This window comes from Morus notabilis, unplaced genomic scaffold (genome assembly GCF_000414095.1).
Source record: "Morus notabilis unplaced genomic scaffold, ASM41409v2 Scaffold1831, whole genome shotgun sequence".
NCBI classification, from domain to species: Eukaryota; Viridiplantae; Streptophyta; class Magnoliopsida; order Rosales; family Moraceae; genus Morus; species Morus notabilis.
In genome coordinates this window covers 138,524-158,553 of record NW_010366022.1, presented here as the reverse complement: position 1 = coordinate 158,553, position 20,030 = coordinate 138,524, and the positions used below count along the sequence as shown (strand labels likewise).

The 20,030-nt window shown below is 33.0% G+C and overlaps 3 protein-coding genes across 4 annotated transcripts; all 3 read right to left on the bottom strand.

Moving 5' to 3' along the window:
- Positions 1-8,061: 8,061 nt before the first annotated feature.
- LOC21390296 lies at positions 8,062-11,218 on the bottom strand. Of its 2 annotated transcripts, XM_024172848.1 has the most exons (4): positions 11,118-11,218; positions 10,835-10,990; positions 10,194-10,398; positions 8,062-9,361 (listed from the first exon to the last, which is right to left on the bottom strand). In XM_024172848.1, exons 2-4 carry the CDS (start codon positions 10,965-10,967, stop codon positions 8,347-8,349), a joined length of 1,353 nt encoding a protein of 450 aa, XP_024028616.1. In that variant the 5' UTR covers positions 10,968-10,990; positions 11,118-11,218; the 3' UTR covers positions 8,062-8,346. The 2 variants fall into 2 exon arrangements, with proteins under 2 accessions (XP_024028616.1, XP_024028615.1); XM_024172847.1 differs by lacking the exons at positions 10,835-10,990; positions 11,118-11,218 and having other exon boundaries at positions 8,062-9,408; positions 10,194-10,296.
- A 203-nt stretch (positions 11,219-11,421) lies between these two features.
- Positions 11,422-16,906, bottom strand: LOC21390295 (probable glycosyltransferase At3g07620). The gene is made up of 4 exons (XM_024172850.1): positions 16,883-16,906; positions 13,976-14,124; positions 13,000-13,348; positions 11,422-12,084 (listed from the first exon to the last, which is right to left on the bottom strand). Exons 1-4 carry the CDS (start codon positions 16,904-16,906, stop codon positions 11,422-11,424), a joined length of 1,185 nt encoding a protein of 394 aa, XP_024028618.1.
- An 800-nt stretch (positions 16,907-17,706) lies between these two features.
- On the bottom strand, positions 17,707-19,290 carry LOC21390294 (uncharacterized protein At4g26485). Its single transcript, XM_024172849.1, has 3 exons — positions 19,143-19,290; positions 18,528-18,732; positions 17,707-17,947 (listed from the first exon to the last, which is right to left on the bottom strand). Exons 1-3 carry the CDS (start codon positions 19,288-19,290, stop codon positions 17,707-17,709), a joined length of 594 nt encoding a protein of 197 aa, XP_024028617.1.
- Between the last annotated feature and the right edge of the window lie 740 nt (positions 19,291-20,030).

Here is a 20,030-nt window from a genome sequence, read left to right as displayed (position 1 = left end):
GGGAAAGAGCTGTTATGATGTGGAACTAATTAGTGTTGTGACTTGTGAGATTTCCCAAATCTGCTATTTATAGAGAGATGTTATGTATGACATATTGATATATGTGTTTAAAAAAAAAAAAAAAAAAAAAAAAAAAAAAAATCTCTATCATTGTGGGACATCTTGTGTTGGTTCCACGAACGTCTATTTCTTTAAAGCTATAATAATTCCACAATTATATATGTTTTCAGTTCAGCCAAAGAATTGGTCATATGTTACCATACCCACACACGGTTAGTGGTGGGTTCAGTTGGTATTTATTTATAAACTATATGTAGAAGTCATAGGATATAGGTAGAAGAACGTTTGAACTTGCTTTGATATGTAAAAGTCATAGGATATATCATTACTAATATAAATCACATTATTATTTTAGGGTGACATGCATATTAATCACATGATTAATTTTTAGTCTATACACTAGTTATTGTCAAATGTAAGCATGAGTAGTGGAAATGGGGCTTGATTAATTTATATATATATATATATTTTTTTTTTTGAAACAATACTAATTTTTATATTTGGAACTTGTTTAAGAGAGAAATTGAATATAAAAAAGAGGGATACGGTTGTTCATTTTTAAAATTAAAAAATAAAAATAAAAACTGAAGCAGTGCTCTCTGTATTACATTGGGAGGAAAAGAATATGTTACATGTTTCTATCACTATAGTTATATGTTTCTATCACTATAGTTATATGTCAACTCTGTTCAATAATGATACTTTTTTTTTTTTTAGAATGTTCAGTAATCAACCCATTAAATCCAATTTTAACTGATATGAACTAATATATATATATATATATTAAAAGTAATTGTATTCCAAATCAAAAAGCACACGCTAATGGTAATAGAGACATAAATGATCTTATAATGTAAAGAAATTTATCTCAATTCCAGACTGGTTCCATCAACAAGTTTTAATACAACGCATAAAGAGATAGAACTTGCGCACCAAATTCCAACGACACAAAAATTTAAAAGGTACACTAACTATGGAACATACACAAGGCTTTTTCGATAACACCTTCGTAACTTAGTACTTCAATTAATCAAGGTCAAGAGACCTGTAGCACAAAGATCACACACAACACTGCAAATATATATACATATTTATTACGAAATTTTTTGTAATAAATTAATAATTAATAACTAAAATTTCGTGGCGAGAAGCGATAAAATAAAATAATTATCTTTTTCATTAATTGCTCTTTTGCTATCTTCATTCTTTTTAATTTTTTTAATTTTTTTTCACGTTTTTAAGGTTTATTTTTTTGGGAGATTTTTATGGTAGATTTTAAAAAAATGAATTATCAAAATTTTTATATTTTTAACCGTTAGATCTATATTAAAACTGTATATTCTACAAATATTTGTAGTTTAATTTAATTTTGATTAAATTTAACGATGAGAAACACACATTATCAGTAAAAAGCTCTATCGTAAAAGTGCTCTTTTTCTTTTTCATTTTTAAGATTTTTAATGTTTTGGGTTGGTAGGATTTTTTTTCCTTATGATTAAAAATTAATAGCTTGGAGAAATGATGCATTTTCACTTTACCATACGTATCATATGGTACTATTGCAGTGACTTTTATTTTATTAGGTCTCGTTCATTTTGTAAATTTAAATTTTTAATTTAAATTGAGATTTAATATTTTTTTAAAATTTTTAACTGTAGCATAAAAAATTAAATATGACATTTTTAGTAAAAATTAACAATGAAATAAATGAATCTTAATATATAGTATTAACTGTCCGTTTTTTGAAAATTTTTAACGGGTCTTAATATATGGTATTGACTGTCCGTACTGACTCTACAATACATTGCAATATGCTGACAGAATTGATCGGGTCGTGACGATATTGTGGTTTTGATCAAGTCGTCTACACGTAGTTGCCTATGAAAGTCAAAAGTCTTCTCTATCAGCCATTTGAGAAAATTAAAATTTAAGAGAAAAGAAAAAGAAAGAAGAAGAAGAAGACGACAAAAGACTTGTTTATTGCCCATTGCCCACGATTCTTCGTTATCTACCATTCAATTTTGGAGTATTAGTTTAGAATCCACTCAATAATTTTATGTTTGTCTTTCATGTAGTATTTAATACATTACTGTCACGATCAGTCTTAAAGAATATTGTAAAAAAAAAAAAGAAAAAAAAAAAAGACAGACAGAGAGCGAAGTGTTGGTTACGTTCATTTCATTTGATCTTAATTAACAATAATAATGCACTAAAGCTTGTATTATTTTTTGGGAATTTTTCTGGTGATTAGCTCCGGTTTGTTAGACCTACTTAGTTTATTGATTTGAGTTTTTAATTTAAATTAAAATAAAAATTTATATAAAATTTTTTTATTTTAACAAAAAATTAAATGTGATTAATTTTTAAAATTTTTTATTACAATAAATTTAAATTAATAAAATAAACAGATTTAATAATTTTAGATATGACGCGGGCAAGTACACGTTTCTAATCTCAAACTGATGTAATCACAAAATGGGACCCACATCTGTCATCTATTTTTTTTTTCCCTTCTCATTTTGGCTTTTGAAATTTCTTTTTTGTTTTTCTTTTAATCACAAAATTCACTCCATCCCCGCAAATGTCCCTTGTCTTCTTCATTTTCTATTTCCCTCCACAAATCCACCGTAACCACTTCTTCTTTGCACTCCTTCTCTTCCTTTTCTTCTTCTCTGTCCATGGCCGCCATACAATCTACGCAAATTTACTTCTCTTGACGTGAATGTGGAGGAATGGAAAAAAGTCTGTCGTGCATGTTCAATCAGAGTAAAATTTTCTGAAGATCTGGATCTAAAACTCTCTGCGTTTTTCTTTGGGGTTTTTATTGCAACTGCCTCCATACTAAAGATGGTTTTCTGTTAAATGTGAGATAGACATATGAAACAAAAGAGGGGTTTTGTTTGTGTTAGAAAAGTTGTACACAATTTCTTCTCCCTAATACTCAATCTGGACTACGAGAAAGGAAGTGTAATTAGAGGGAAGTTATACATTTGATTTGGTGAAGGCAAAATCAAAATTTAACCCCCCCAAAAAAAGGGCAACCCCAAAATAGAGAATATATATATATATATATAATAAAAAGAATGATAAGACTAAAAGGAGGAAAGTTTTTGGGTGTGATCTGAAGGCTCGTTTAATTTATTGATTCGAGTTGAAATGTGATTTTATGTGAAAATTTTTAGTGTTGTAAAAAAAATAGATGCGATTATTTTTTAGAGCTTTTTATTATAGCAAAACTCAAATTATAAATTTGAATTGGTAAAATAAAATGGATCTGAAGTAACAAATAAAACGTGAGGTTTATATATATATATATATATATATATATATATATATGAATGAAATATGGCGAGTTAAAACGGAAATTTACAAAAAGTCATCCACACAAGGCAAATATAACAAAGCTTCATTATTCTTTACCATATTCTCTGTGAAGTATAGTGAAAAGAGGGCAAGAGGAGGAGAGAATAATTATAGGGAATGGATCCAACAGGAATGAAAAATAATTTGTTATTTAAAAAAAAAGGAAATTAAGTATAATAACGTACAAAGGTCCCACTTTTGCATAAGCTTTTAGAGTGATAAACGTAGCGCTCCACGTCATGCGGAGCTCTTTCCGGAGTTAAAAACCAAAGCCTAAGAGCCCGTTTGGTTGGAGGATTCGTTCTCTGATTCGAATCATGATTAATGGTTTGTTACAGTATTTTTTCTCACAAAAATCACACGTAAATAAAAAATGGTTCTAATTCATGAACCAAACGGGCTCTAATATCATTTTCTTTTTTTTTTCCTTTGTAAATCTACCATTAGAATAAGAAGGTCGGCATTAATTCGTCATTAAGGATTGTTGACCATTTTGTTTTTATCTAGGAACCAAGGTTGTTTGTAAATTTAAAGGAATTTATAGTTTTATATATAAGAGAATGAATATTAAGGTGACATTTGGTTGATGAATTCAGAATTATGATTCAGAATTATTTTCAATTTACATATATTTTTTATAAAAAAATACTGTAACGAATTACGAATTATGATTCAAACTATGACATGAATTTACCAACTAAACAGACACGGGCATGTTTTTTTGTCCAAAAAACTCAAAAAAAGATAACTCAAGTTTCAACTTTATTCAAGTTCACGTTCTTTTAAGTTTTAACTTTATTCAATTTTACTCAACTTTATTCAAGTTCTAACTTCAACTCAAGTTATAACTCAAATTCAACTCAAAAACTACATTTAAGTTACACTCTAAAAAAACAATCCCTAAATTTTTTTAGAAATTTGGATTTCTGAAACTCGTTTTATATATCCCAGATGAAAAAGAGGTAATAAGTTGTCAAAGTAAAAAGGTCGTTTTTGTTTGTATTTGCACTTTTCTTGTGTGTTAACATAAAGGACAGGAACGCAGGCAAGATCTTCTCTTACGTACTTCGAACGCAGGATCTTCTCTTACGTGCTTCGAACGCAGGCAAAATCTTCTCTTACGAACAATGTTCTCAGAGTTTTTCTAGTAGGCTAAAAATAGTAGGCCTTTTTAGCGGTACTTTTGACTGTTAAATATAGTACATAAAATGACAGTTTTAAAAAATTATTAAGTAATTTATTTTTTCACATCTTATTAAAAAAACTCTTATATATTTTTAATGTGTGTTTCGTTACACCGATAGAATTATAATGGGAGTAGTATAGAAAAAAGAAAAAAGTTTATGCATTTCTTTCTTTAGAATTCCAACCACTGTATGTAATATGATTATTTTCATTTTGGCGAAATTGCCTTCATCTTTAAAATTTAAATATATATATATAATTATTTGCTAAAACTTGTATGTTAGGAATATAAAATTCTTTAAGAACCAAATACATGTATCAAAATACTTTGTGAAAAATGTTAGTCACACATTTCATTGCTCTCCTTTTCACTCTCTTCTTTCTCCATCCGTCACATTTCATTACAACTATAAAAATAAACCATAATTATAACCATTATTTAACCTCATAATTACTATTATGCCACTAGTTAATATTATAAGATTCCATCATAATATATTACTCGCTTTTTATTTTTATGTATCCTTTTTTTTCTTTTTTAGATGTTTTTTTTTTTTTCTTCCTCTTTAAATATTGATAAACTTCGAACACATTTTTTTTTTTTAAGGAAGAACAAGGAAAATAGCATATTTAGTAAAGTATTTAGTAAATTATAACATATATATTTTTAAAAAATAAGTAGATTATAACATAATATGATACTTTAAATTTTAAACATTATTAAAATATCAAAAATACCCCTAAATCTTTTTTTTTTCATCTCTTTCTTCCCCCCTAAACCTCTATTTTTGTGAAAAGAGTAAATTATAACATTTTTTTAAAATAAGAATATTATATCATATTCTTTTAAAATAAGAAGACTATGGCTGGCACCGGTCCATCGGTGACCGGCGTACGACCGGCTATCACCGACAACTGGTAAATACTGTATTTACCGGTAAATACTATATTTATTGGTCAATATCGTATTTATCATATTTTTTAAAAAATTCAGCGAATTGCTCTAGTGACTAGTAAACACCGTATTTATCATATTTTTTCGAAAATCCGCAACCAACTCTAGTAATTGGTAAATACTATATTTACCGGTAAAAACCCTATTTATCAATTTTTTTTTGAAAATCTGCGACCGGATTTGACGATTTGTAAATACTGTATTTATTGAATTCAAACTTATTAGTGAAGTATTTACTAATAAAAATATCATTTACTAAATTCAAACTCGAATTCAGAAAAGCATTTACCGGTAAATACCCGATTGAGAATTAGATTCAATCTACAATATTTACAAGATTCATAAAAATCACATATCTTAGATTTACACAAAACAAAAAAAAAAAAAAAAACTACCAAAACCTAATATCTCAGAGACTACAAAAATCACACAAAAAAAGCAAAAAGAATTCCAAACTCCTGTAAAAACAACAAACAATCCACATACACCCACATAAACAACAAACAAAATTAAAGTCACTTGCGTACTTGGACAACTGTCTTAGCTTTATTAAGCGACTCCCTAAAGTCTTTCAGCCAAAAAAAAAAAAAGAGAGAGTGACTTCCTAAAGTCACGTTGACTCGGATTTGTCACACTGTGTTATGAGGACGTTGGGGTTCCTAGAAAAATCAGATGAGATGTTTGGCTTCCTAGAAAATATCAAATATCATTGTTGAAATGGATACTTTTGGAATTTGCTACATTTTTGTGTGGACTTGGACTTGTCACACTTAATAGCACGTGTCGATGCTGGAGGAAGACGTTGTGGTGCCTAGAAAATCAGATGAAGATGTTTGGCTTCCTAGAAAATTTTAACAACTCATTATTGAATTGGACTTTTGGAATTAGTTACATTTTTGTTTTTATATTTCTAGTTTGCAAAGAGAATAATCATGATGAACTTGAGAAAAGTTCCCTTGTAAGCAGGAATTTTGGGACCTTTTATTGTTTCAAACAAAGAACTAAGGCCGTTTACCTACTGTGGAAATTGTAGCTTAAAAAAAATATTGGGCGCACATAAATACAAGTGTGAAAACGGTGCGTTGCACTCTTTCGTAGAAAGTCACAACTTACAAAGGGCGGCCTTTCTACGCGGCTTGACTCTTCCAAACAAGCGCGACGCGTTATTTAGTACTTCAGAAGCTCTTTTTTTTTTTTTTTTTTTTTTTTTTTTTTTTTTTTTTTTCTAATTTTTACCATGAAAGGGGAAGAGCATGGCAAATTTTTATTACTATAGTCTTGTGTTTTCTTTTAGCTATGATTGAGATGTCTCTTTTGAATAAACGTGTTTACACGTCTTTGCATGATTAAAAAAGTGAAAAGATTTTCATAGCTTTAACCAAAGAAGAAATTAATAGAAATATCGTACATTAGATACTAAGGCTTAAACATATGGGGCCGGGAAAAGTATCATTTTTTCGTTATACCTAAAAGCTTAAACATGACTTTTTCCCCTTCAAAGAAAACCACCTTTGATTTTCCTTTTTGATGGCACATAATAATCACTTTTGGTTATATATAGAAGACTTCAATTATTTGGAGTGCTGCTATGTCTTTGCGGAGTGAAAAGGACGACATTTCTTTTGTTTTTATTTATTATATTACATGTAAATTAGAATAAAAAAAAAGTAGGGAGTGCGTGGCTAAAATAGTAATTAATTGTACAGTAAATTGTTTAATAATAGCTATTGTTTATGTAACACGTCCTAACAAAACGAGATTTTAAACATTTTAGTGTAACTTTTTAAAAATTTATAGACAAAGTGTTACAATAGTATAATTCAGGAGAGTTTTTGTAATTAATATTTTAATTATGTACAAGAATACTTTATCACGTGCAATTGACCCTAGAGAGTAGAAACATCACGATGGTAGAACTTGACTTGGACTAAACTTTGTAGTCGCTCCATAATGCGAAAGCTAAATTAAGTCTAACTTTTCAACTTGAAATATTTCCAGGAAAAAGTTTAAAAGAGGGAAACCCTTTTCTACTTGAATCATGATTGGATATTCTGGTATTTTACAATTAGAAAGCTTAGCATGATGAAAAATAAATTTAAAAGCGAACAGAAAAAGTTGTGGATGTAAATATGCTCCGAAATATTATTATTTTTTTTTTTTTAAAAGCGAACAGAAAAAGTTGTGGATGTAAATATGCTCCGAAATATTATTTTTTTTTTTAAAAAAAAAAAACGTGTGAAAGGTGTGACCATTCAATTTAATTATATATTTTAGAATTGGACGAATTTTTTTGTAATCAAACTTCAAAATAATTTTCCCTTAAAAAAAAATTCAAAGTAATTACTTCACTTTCAGGTGATGCTATCAGGATGACGAGGTTCTTGTGTATCCAGAAGTTCCATAGAAAGCCAAAGGGATTGGAACAACTTTGCCTAGATAATTCAATGTGAACACAATTAGAAAAATGAAGAGTGATTTGACACATCTCTATTCTCTTGCATAAAATAATGTTCTTAATTTATTAGTTATATTAGTACTTGTCCCCTAATTAAGTACTTGTCCCCTTGTCGTTGTAGAAGATTTTCTCAACTCCTCCCTAACACCAAGGGTTAAAACTTAAAATTTAAGGATACATATACGAGTGGTTGGGAAGTTCATTTAGCCTTACAATTGGTTTCAGAAGGGATTTAATGAGAGTAACACTGCTCACTATAAACTTGCCCTCTTGTCCTAGTATAGCTTTTGGCTTTATGATCATCACACACTAATCCTCATATCCTCTTTCAAAATAATGAATAAAATAAAATAGTAAAAATAATAAAAAAAAAAGAAATGAAAAAAGTTGCTATAGCTAGCTTAACTATGAGTCCAAGCACGCACCCCGCCCATAGCCTAAAGAAAGCTAAAATCTCTCTCACATCATCAACAATTTCTCTGACGACCATATTGTTATAATTTGTCTCTTCATGATGGATATTATGACGCTCGGTACCATGACCAATTGGCATTTGAGGACGACGAGAAATCCTAGTACTCTGTAATGTAGTTTCTTGATCAGGAGGAGATAATTTAGAGGTGAAAGCGTCCTTGAGAGTAACATTTTTATTGCTAGTACACGTTGATGTCGTTCGTTGATGATCAAGAAGAGGATAGGTGGTGAAGGGGTCGGCCTTGAGAGTAACGTCTTTGTTACTTGTACATGTTAACGTCGTTCCTTGATGATCAGGAGACAACTTGGGGGCAATTTTGTTACTAATATTACTACTCGTTGATGTAGTTCCATGATGATCAAGAGAAGACTTGGGGGTGTAGGGGTCATCCTTGAGAGTAACACTTTTGCTACTAATATTACTACCCGTTGATGTCGTTTCTTGATGAGCAAGAGAGAACTTGGAGGGGCGGTGTTCAGCCTCAACTTCAAGAGTAGACTCTTTGTTGCTTTGGATAACACCACTACAGTCTCTGTGTCTCCTATTGTGGTTACTATTTCCAGAAACAGTAGTGATACTAGATGTCGTTTTTCGGCAATCAAGATAAAATTTGAAGGTGAAAGGGTCCTCGAGAGGGAACTTCTTGTTGCCCTCAATAAAACCGCCTCTCTTATGATGGTAGCCGGGATAGTTTTGTTTCACAAACTCAACTTTCTCTTTCAAAACAAAACCTGCCCTTTGAGCTTGCTTTTCCACTTCCCATAAGTTGTAAGGGTAGTCATCCCTATGCGTGACATGAACCTCCCCATCTTCTTTCACCATTCCACTCGCACTTCCAAAGAATGCTCTTAGTAAATTCTTGTGTCTCCTGTTTTGCAATGGAACATGTGTCGCCAGTTTTAGTAAATTTCGTATCTGTTGATAGGAAATTTGTTCGGCTGACCCTTGTGAGAAAATGTGCTAAAAACACTATAAGAATATAAAGAATTTACCTTCTAAAATCTTCCATTTAGGATCATGAAAGTTCAAAAAATAAAATAAAATAAAATAAAAGAAAGGGAAATAGGGGATAATTTTCTCATTAAATTCAAATATTTGTACTTGCTACTTAAAAATAGGGGATTAATCCTACTTATCAGAAGTCCTATTAAGTCCAATTCTTTGGCAAAAAACGCCCGTGTTCTCTCTGTATTTCCTCCTCAATTGGGTGAATTCCCCCAAACACCATATAGTGGTAGTCTTCACATAACGGGTGAATTGACCACTCTAAATTCTCCGTGTAATTGTTTTATATTTTATGTTCATTATTTACGATTTATATGTGAGAGATAAATATACATATTCTCTTGAGAGTACTCTTTAACCACGAGCACGAGCATGTGATCACATGTAATGAAAATTAGTCTTCATTACCAAAGCAGAGCTAAATGCGAGTAAAGAGTGTATAGAATGGTTAATTAGTGCCAAGTAAGAAAACACAACTTTAAAGGGATAAATGCCAAGTAAGCGTAAAGCTATTATTAACCTTTTTCACAATTACAAAAAAAAAATAAAAATAAAAATCGACCACTATTTCATCATATGTACGTAATACACATATTTTTTCTTTCCAAATTAGTAATATTTGTAAGGCAAATTAATAGGAAGAAGTGGTACATTAAAAAAAAAAAAAAAAAAAAGGGAGAAAGGGAGGTTCTTACTCTATAAGAATGCCGTCTGTCTCGCATAGCCAAGAGACATGACCAGCATGGGGAAAGTTGAAGATGATAACATCAAATTTCAGGCTTTTTAGCTTCCGATGTCTGTTCATGTCATGCACATCTACTTCATGCAGCACTAGGCACCCTCTTTTCTTCAAGTCCACCAAATGCTCTTCACAGCTCCCATACTTTCTCAACAAAGTCTCTGAGAGAACGATCCAAAAATACATAGAAATTATATATATATATATGTATGTATGTATACAGATTAGGAAAACATATATATGGAATTCAAATATTATAAGGTAAAATATTCATCTAAACTTTTAGGCTTTTTTGTACCATTGTCGACCCCTGCGCAATGTGTTCCCTTGAACCTTTTTTGGGTCGTTAATTAAGGGTATGAGTGGTCATGTTTATTTGATCTTAACCCGAAATCATTTTTAAAACAAAGTTAATTCAAAATTTTATATTTTAATAAGTCATAATTAATTACATGCTGTAACCTGAATAAATTTTGGACTAGATGCAAATGATCCTTCATGCCATTAATTAATGACCAATATGCAGGGACAAGGATGTACGTAAATAAGCCAAATTCACACTATAATTTGAAATTTGAAAATTATGTAGTTATGTACCTTCAGAATCCAAAGAAGTGGCGACCATGTTGACCGCGGAGCCAAACGCTGTAGCTAAACACGCAGAAAATGAAAAGTCACCCTCCCCAACCAGCAGTATCTCCTGAGAGCTGCTATAATGTTCTATCCTCATTATTAGTTTCTCTTTTGTTTTTTCTGCAAAATTTGTATCGTTCAACAATGTATTTACCAAACTATAAAAGAATGTAATAGGAAAGGTAATACAATTAGAAAAAAAAAATAAAAAATAAAAACAAAATACAAGTAAAAATTAAAGACTTACTGGCTTGAAAAGATGGAGAAGCTGAGCTTTTAGTGCCGAAAAGAGAAGAGGAAGAAGAAGAAAAAGAAGAAGAAGAAGAGAAAAACGTTTGATTGCAATGAAAATGAATATTGGAAAATGGTCTGAAAGACAAGCTTGATTGGAACAAATTAATAAGAATCAATGCTTCCTGTTGAAGGAAAGAAATTGATTTAATTGGACGAACCAAAGTTCCAAAAAATAAAGTCAAATTCTTTTTCTTTTTCTTTTTCTTTTTCTTTTTCTTTTTCTTTTTCTTTTTCTTTTTCCTAAGAATAAAGTTTCATTAGGCACTAATTCTGACATTTAATCTCCTTAGCCAAATCGAATGAAGAATCATGTGAAAAACGTCGTATCCTTTCGGAGGATCGTTCAAAACGAAATGTCTTTGCACCAGTTTCACATTCCTCCTCAAATTTTCATACTGAACTAGGGAAATTCCCAACAAGATCTCCTTCAACTTTGGAATCTCCTCCACCGAAACCGAGACCGCGAACGATTCCCAGTTCAGAACGTCGCTGAAAGGGGGGACATATTGCTGCGAGATCAGCACGGGGACGCATTCGGCGTAGATCGCCTCCACAACTCTGGGGCTTGCGACCTCGTGGCCGCTGGGGCAAAGGCAGAACCTGCTCGTCCTCAGCATCTTTTCATAGGAGATTTCTTTGGGGAGAGTTTCGTAGACTTTGACATCTCTGTCTTTTTCTTTCCAGTGGTGGAATAGAACCTGGCGGATTCGGCCGTGGCGTTGGCCGGCGAAGAAGGCGAGGGTTTTGCGGTCAGAGAGGGGGGAGCCGCCGGTGAGGGAGGAGATTTGGCCCGTCTTGAGGTTGATTTCGGGGAAGGAGGCGTCTTTCTTGGGGTTGAAGTGCTCGGACGTGTTGGCGTTGCATAGGACTCTTATTGAGTTGTAGTAGAGTTGTGGGACGTACCATGTTGCTCTTGGACCCTGCAATTGAAGAGTAGGGAATTATATGGTGTTCTTAGAAAGAATCACACATTTTTTTTTTCCCCCCCTAATAAGCACAAGTAGGAGGTATAACATACATTTATCGGTGAAAAAGAAATTCATTGTTGTTGTTGCACCTTTCTAACAACGTAGTAACATAGAAACCGTCGTGTTATGTTTTTCACTTAGCGAAGCACCACGACTGTCGCTTTTGCCGAACTATAAAACTAAGAATTTAGGACATATTCATAACCCATACATCATCAAAAGAAAAGGAATGGTGAATGTGTCTCTGTTTCCTTTCATTCATGTATTTACCTCCTAAATTAGGAATGTAAACCTTACTCCTAATGAGTAGATCTGCACTTGATTTTCTTTTCTATTCGTCTTCTTTCGATCTAAATCTTTTAACTTTCAAATTACAGTTCATGACAAATTAGTGAAAATGCGGTTAGCCTTAGAGTTAACTGTTGATTAGAGTGGCTTAGGTTCATGTGTTCTCATGCTAATCAACGGTTATGTAAGGACAGTACCATGTAGCTTTTGAAGTTAAACTAGATTAGTTGCTTAAAGAAAAAAATTAAAAATTAAAAGAAAAACCTTGGGATACTTATAACTTCTTTAAGATTTGTATGTCTATAAGTGGCTAGCCTATTGTAGACGTACTAGAAGTTTTAGTTATGATTCATTACTTGGGAAACCATAGTAAGACTGCTGTTTCCTTAACAGAGGAATTACTAATCAATAGAAATTAGAAAAAAAAAAAAAAAAAAAAAAAAAAAAAAAAAAAAAAAAAAACAGAGGAATTAGCAGTATTCTGCCAACAAAAAAGAGCAGAGGAATTTATATATTAAGGATTTTGTAAAAACACGCGTCATAATAATAAGTCATTACTAGATAAAGCATAGAAATTACCCAGTCATGGCAAGATAGCATGAAATGGTCAGCACCAAGGCTTCTATTCCAATGAGGGTACTTGTGAGAAATAGTTTGGACATAGTCAACGACAGTGCGTTGAAGGACAGCTTTGTCACGGATAATGGGATCAAATAGGTATTTCACCATCATCACCACACTAAAGGGAAGGAAATAAACATGGGCTTCATCGGGATCCCAAGTCCTGAAATGAATATCAGTTTCCATAAAGCTAAGGAACATTCCTTCCGTGGAATATATGCTCTTGCAAGGACCATTGTGAAATATTGGTGGCTCTCCTTCTTCATACACAAATATCCTAAACACTCTCTCCATTAGAAGATAACTCCTGCAAGAATATTAATTGAAGTAAACTTATTAACCCAGAGATTATGAAAACTATGTTGGAAAAAAGATTTTTTTTTTTTTAAAAAAAAAAAAAAAAAAAAAAAAAAAAAAGAAGCGAAAGACAGCGAAAAATAATGGTTCCATGGTAGTTCTGAAAAGAATGGAAAGTCGTGGCGCGAAAGACGCTGTCGATAAGAGAAGATTCCGCCCCTCTCATATGAACACGCCCGATTGATCAGTCGATTTTCCAGATTTTTGCAATTGGATTTAAAGAAAAACCCGAATTTTCGTGAATGCACAAGCACTGTCCCTTTTCCCCTTGTGTGATTGTGTTTACTCTAGGAAAGTGCAAAACAATGTAAACCATTTTTTTTTCCCCTTCAATCTCCCTTTTCATTCGAGACAATGCCATTTAGAAAAAAACCCCACAAAACCCAATACCCTTTGTTTGTATTTTGAAATTCATCTAAAGTATGCTACAAATGTAACTGATGCCTTAGCAGGAAAAGGATGAAAAAGATAAATCTTGAAACATGAAGTTCATTATTACCAATATAACTGATGCCTTAGCAGAAAAACAATGAAATTGAAAGATATAGATTCTTGGAACAAGAAGTTCATTAATTACCAATGGAAGGCATAAGCATTCTTGTAAACTTCTCCTTGTGGAACATAATCTGCATCTTCAAGAAAAGATTTCTTTGTCTGGTTCACTTTCTTCGTTGCTTCTCTTATCAATGCTCTAGCTGTGGCAAGATCAGCTTCAAGCTTCGCCAGCTTCTCATCTCTATGCTTTGGCATATTAGAAATAGACTCATGATCCCTTTTCCTTCTTTGTTCCTTCACAAATCAACCAAAAAAAAAAGTGCAAAAAAGAAAAAAATTACAAAAAGCTGTAAACGATAATAACCAAATCATCTGTCAAACGTCAAAAGATAGAGAAATAATACCTTGTATGAAGAAAAATCTGGACTTGTATGATCACTAGTCCATGCCAATGGAGTTGTTGTGGGGATAATAAACCATGAAATTCCTTTGTAATAACCCTTTGAAACGAGAATTGCAGAGACTAAAAACAAGGAAGCCATTGCGAAAACAACCGCATTTGGAGAGCTTCTGTTGAATTCTTTCATCTTCTTCTCTATGATCTCTTAGTTCAAGAATTTATTTATTTATTTTTGTGAGAGAGAAGTACGTGTAGAATCTCGAGTTCTTTACAGTGAACTACTTAATCCAATATAATATTCATACGGCTTCTAAAGTTGCGGTTGAACCGTTTCTTAACAGAAAATATCGTGCATGTGTCAGGGAACTATATGAACTGTTGAAGTAAGTACAGTGACGATGTGAACGTACGGTTGGAAAGTCGGTTAGGGAAAGGTGTAGGGATTCTAGAGGTGGGACCCAAAAGAAATGGTATTTGCTAAAATATTTAACGGGGCCTTCTGGTTCTCCTTTTTATTATTTTATTTTATGTTTTTGCTAAATTGTCATCCAATCCAACATAAGAAAAGTTCTCTCTTTGTTTCATTGTACTTTAGGAGCATTCTACGTTATTTTAAACATATTTTAGTAGCTTAAATTTTTTTTTTTAATCATTTTAGGGATATTCTTATAAACTTTATGGTCAGCCGGTGTTACTGTAATTATTAAGTTTAATCAAAGAGACCTCTCTGCTCCGCTACTGAATTCAAGAGCTGTCCGTATAAAAAAGGAAATGTGGAATATTATTATACATTTTTCTTTTTACTTTTTCCTTTTTCCTACACTGATGGAGCCATGGAGGTATAATTTCTAATCACCAAACAAATTGAGAAACTCAATATCACACCTGATGGCATGCTATAGGTAGATCATATGCTAACATATTAATATTTTATTATAGGCAGCATTTATAGAAGCAATGACTCTTGCCCCAACATCTATATTCTCTATCTTTTTGGGTTCCCGCATGTAAGTTTGTGCACTTATCAAATTTTTATTTTCTTTTATACCCTTGTGTTTGAGTCATGGTGCTAAATAGATTACTCAAAATGTTCAAAAGAAGAAAAAAAAAAAAAAAAAAAGGCACTAGTTTATTGCTTCATAAAACCTGAAAGGCATAATATATGGCAAACAGGAATTACACATGCCTTGCACATGATCAAATGAGAGTCCACTAAAATTGATAAACTAGAAGATTTTGGTCACATTAGGGGACTAAACATTTTCACTTTAGTATTTTAAACACTAGTATACCATGTTTTATGCATCACAGATATTGTCTTTTCGAAATAAAGTTCAAACTCCTCTTCTTTTGATTTGCTTTCTTTGGGACTTTTTTTTTTTTTTTTTGTCGGAATTTTTCTGTTGGACAATTAACTCCATCGTTGGAGAATTTGGTTAACTGCCTTGTTGATTTACTAGTGCAGGGATGTTCTCTATACACGGATTTGGACTCCAATTTATACACTTTTACTTGTTTTTTCGTTTCCTTTAAGTTTAGAGGTTGTACAACTAACATTTAGTTGCTTTCCATATTTTAGCCTTTTGATGGGATCAACTAGCTAGAACTCTATTGAACTACTTACATCATATGTTTGTTGAATGTTTCAATGGTAAAGTTTTTAATCATTCTCAGAGTACTCTTCATTTTTGTCATTTCAATTATGGTCATTTGAGGCTAGATCAACTGATTAGATGTAGGAGTATGTGTGTGTGTCCATCAGGATTCGAAGCTTGATGGTGGTTTTATTGTGTGCATGCATCTACCTGGGTTACAGTCCTAATGATTTCATTTCTTGTTAGTAAAGTGGGAGTCATAGCTCCACACTATATCTAGATTTTAAAAAAAAAAAAAAAAAAAAAAAAAAAAAAAAAAGTAGGGAAACGTCAAAAGCTTCATGAAAAATTACTAAGCAACAAGATATTTCTGGGTATATGATTTCCAGAAAGCAATGATCTAATTAGTTTTCATTTACATGTCCAGATAAATTTTCATATGCACATGCAAAATAGAAATGCTATGCTTTCAGTTGCTATTGATTGGTAAATATATTGAACGAGTACTTCATGCGTATAGAGTATAGCTGTAACTAATAATTAATGCATTCATGAGTCTTTAACACTCAACAACTTCCAGTATACTCCATTGTTCTTCAAAAGATAAGGATCGATACATATTACCATAACACAAGAATAATTAAACGCTTATTCTCCAAAGGGAAGGGAAAAAAAAAAAAAAAAAAAAACACTGAAAACGTTATAGCTAGCAATTAGTCCAAACACACACCACACAAATCCTCTAAAGACATTTAAAGTCCCTCTCAATCTCGTCAGTGTCGTTTCTTGATTATCACAGGCATACTAGGCATTTGATGGTTGGGCCAAATTGCCGTTTGATGATCCGACTCAGCACTAGGACTCCTGAATTTTGTGTCAAAACCACTAGGCATTTGATGATTAGACTCGGTACTTGTACTGAATAATTTCATTTCTTGATGCCAACACTAGGCATTTGTTCACGATCAGATGAAATGAGAATTTGGTGATCGGCATCAATCTTACTAGAACTGATCATCAATGTCGTAGCATGAGGATCATCAACACTAGACATTTGATCGCATTCAGATAAAACAGGTAAGGCATGCATTTTGATCATCGTCAAATAAAACATGCATTTGATCATGGTCAGATAAGGCATGCATTTGATCATCAGACTCAGTCTTAGAACTGATCAATGCCGTTTCAAGAGGACCACCAGCACTACGAATTTGATCATCGTTAGATAATACATGCATTTGATCATGGACAGATTTAGCAGGCATTTGATTATCAGATTCAGTCTTAGAACTGATTAATGTCGTTTCATTAGGATCACCGACACTAGGCATTTGATCGTGGTCTGAAAAAACTGGTATTTGATCATGGCCAGACAAAGTAGGCATTTGATCATGATTAGACTCGGTCTTGGAACTGATCAATATCGTTTCATGGGGATCGCCAACATTAGGCGTTTGATCATGGTCAGATTTAGCAGGCATTTGATCATCAGACTTGGTCTTAGAAATGATAAATATCGTTTCATGAGGATCACCAACCCTCTGCATTTGATCATGGTCAGATGAAACAGGGATTTGATGATCAGACTCAGTCTCAGAGCTGACCAATGTTGTTACATGAGGATCACCAACACTAGGCGTTTGATGGTCAGATAATTCAGGCATCTGATTATCCGACTTGATCATAGAGCTGATCAATGTCGTTTCTTGATGCGTACCTGCAATCATTTGAAGATCTGAAGTAGCACTACGAGTAGTGATCGGCGTCGTTTCTTGATGATGATCATGAGCATCAATGAGCTTGAAGGTGAAGGGGTTCTCAATGGGGAACTTTTTGTTGCCGTCTATAAATACTGCCTCTCTTATTGTGGTAGCCAGGATACCGCTCTTTAATAAATGCCATTTTCTCTTTCAAAACCAAACCTGCCTTTTGGGCTTGCTTTTCCACTTCCCATTGATTATAAGGATGGTCATCCCTATGCGTAACGTGAATCTCCCCACCTTCATTCAGCATTTGAAGTGCACTTTCAAAGAATCCTCTTAGCAAATTCTTGTGTCTCCTATTCAATATTTGCAATCCCAATAAGCGATGATCAACATAACAACATTATGCGCATACTAATAGTAAAATCGATCTTAGTTGTAGCTTTAGAAGGTAGAATATTACCCATTACACAATATTTTTCTAGGATCAAACTAGCTCTTTGTTACAATTTATCATCATTCGTTTTTATTTGGAGTTGAATATATATTTAACACTTTTTCCTCCTGCAAATCGAAAAATGACAACTCACCTATCACATCAATTATGCCACTAAATTGTTAGTATTACTCTTCACTTAGACAACCAATGAATTTTCACTACATAAACCTAATTAGGATCTTGGGAGTGGATATGAAAATTGTCTAGATCAGATTAATATTAGTACCCAATATGAACCAGCAATGAATATCCTCATCATAATATACACATTTAAATCGATCCATTAATCCAATCCAACGGTCAACAACAAGGTTAGTTCAACGCCAATTCAATTAAATATTGCACAATTCTATTTATATCTACCAATGAAAAAATTAATCATGAGAGAAAATCAAAGCGTGAGAGACTACATATTCATGCTATTGAGGCATTCTTACTCTATGAGGATTGCGTCTTGTTCACATAGCCACGAGACGTGACCAGCATGGGGAAAGTTAAAAACGATGATATCAAATTTCATGTCTTTAAGTGTGGGATGCTGGTTCATGTCGTGCACGTCAATCTCATGCAAAAGCAAGCGCCCTCTTTTCTGCAAGTCATCCAAATGCGCCACACAGCTCCAATGCTTTCTCAATAACGTCTCTGAAAGACCAACGATCCACATCTATTAATCAACTTAATCAATTTATGCATGTCATATATATATCACGCTACACTATCAAATTTCTATTTTTGATGTGTAAACACCAATAAAAACGTAACTAACCTATATATATATATATATATATAAAGCTTATAATAAAACCTTTTGGGACATATTTTGTCATGAGTAGTAGCTAGACTTGAATTGTGTGACTGGAGAACAAAAAATCTTTGTAAGTGGAAGTTCGCCACAGAAAAGTTTACTTATGGCTTAAAGCATCTATATATTCCGTCATTATAATATAATAGTTGTAATTGAAAGTATTTTGGTAACTAGTTCACGGGCTGTGACGTTACATATATAATAATTACAGAGCCTATATACCTATATGAAAAATAATTATATATACCTTCAGAATCCAAAGAAGTGGCGACCATGTTATGGGCAGAGCCGAAGGCTCTTGCTAAGCAAGCAGAAAAGGAAAAGTCGCCTTCCCCAACCAACAATATCATCTGAGAACTGCGGTAGTGTTGTATCCATCTCTCTTTCTTACTCATGATATAGTTTCTCTCTCTTACTCTACAAAACTGATTCCAGTCCTCTAATAAATAGGTATTGTTGACGGACGAATTTCGCCAACAAAAACCGGCTGGGTTACCTCTTAGTTTTCTTTTGGATTACCGACCAGTGTGTAGTTAACGTATGAGGATTTGTTGAATATGTGTGTTAACTAAATCATGCATAAACAAATGACACAAGGAATTTTATAGTGGTTTACTCTATAAAATGAGAGCTACATCCACTGTGATTTTGCATTTTTTTTGAGAAGATAATGATTTACAGCAATTGCTCTCATTAAATCTCTTTTCTCTTTGCTGGAATTTCTGAACCCCTTCCTTACTGGGGGTCTTCCTCCTTTTATACTGGGCTTCCTTCGCTTAGGGGGTTTCCTTCATAGGTGGAAGCACTCAAGTGCTCTTCCTTGGTAGGCCCAGACGTAGCCCACTAATCAGCACTGTTCACTCAGCCAATTAGTCTTCTATTACGGTTCTGTGCTTCTCCATAATACTTTTCTATCCCCTGTGGGGCGGTTTGGGAGCTTGTAATTAATGCATGCAGACGTCTTTCACTTTTGCACGCAACCCGTCACATCCTCTAAAGAACGTTCCCCTCGTCGTCAATGCTGCTTAGCCCAATCGCCCTATTTGGCGGTCCTTTCTGCGGCCGAGGGATCTTCGTGCCTCAATCTTGACGGCACGATCTGTCGACGTCATAAGGGATCGTCGCCCTAATTTGG

Bases quoted from the DNA above. Each gene is read 5' to 3' on its own strand.
- LOC21390294 (XM_024172849.1), bottom strand. From the start codon at position 19,290: ATGAGTAAGAAAGAGAGATGGATACAACACTACCGCAGTTCTCAGATG. The intron at 18,733-19,142 runs GTATATATAATT...TTGGTCTTTCAG, and splicing joins CACTTCTTTGGATTCTGAAG to AGACGTTATTGAGAAAGCAT. The intron at 17,948-18,527 runs GTAAGAATGCCT...AATATTGAATAG, and splicing joins CAAGACGCAATCCTCATAGA to GAGACACAAGAATTTGCTAA.
- LOC21390296 (XM_024172848.1), bottom strand. From the start codon at position 10,967: ATGAGGATAGAACATTATAGCAGCTCTCAGGAGATACTGCTGGTTGGG. The intron at 10,399-10,834 runs GTACATAACTAC...TCGTTCTCTCAG, and splicing joins CACTTCTTTGGATTCTGAAG to AGACTTTGTTGAGAAAGTAT. The intron at 9,362-10,193 runs GTAAGAACCTCC...ATTGCAAAACAG, and splicing joins ACAGACGGCATTCTTATAGA to GAGACACAAGAATTTACTAA.
- LOC21390295 (XM_024172850.1), bottom strand. From the start codon at position 16,906: ATGATCAGTTCTAGTAAGATTGAT. The intron at 14,125-16,882 runs GCCGATCACCAA...AGAGATGAGAAG, and splicing joins TCAGTTCTAGTAAGATTGAT to CTGGCGAAGCTTGAAGCTGA. The intron at 12,085-12,999 runs GTAATTTCTATG...CTTCAATTGCAG, and splicing joins TGCTATCTTGCCATGACTGG to GGTCCAAGAGCAACATGGTA.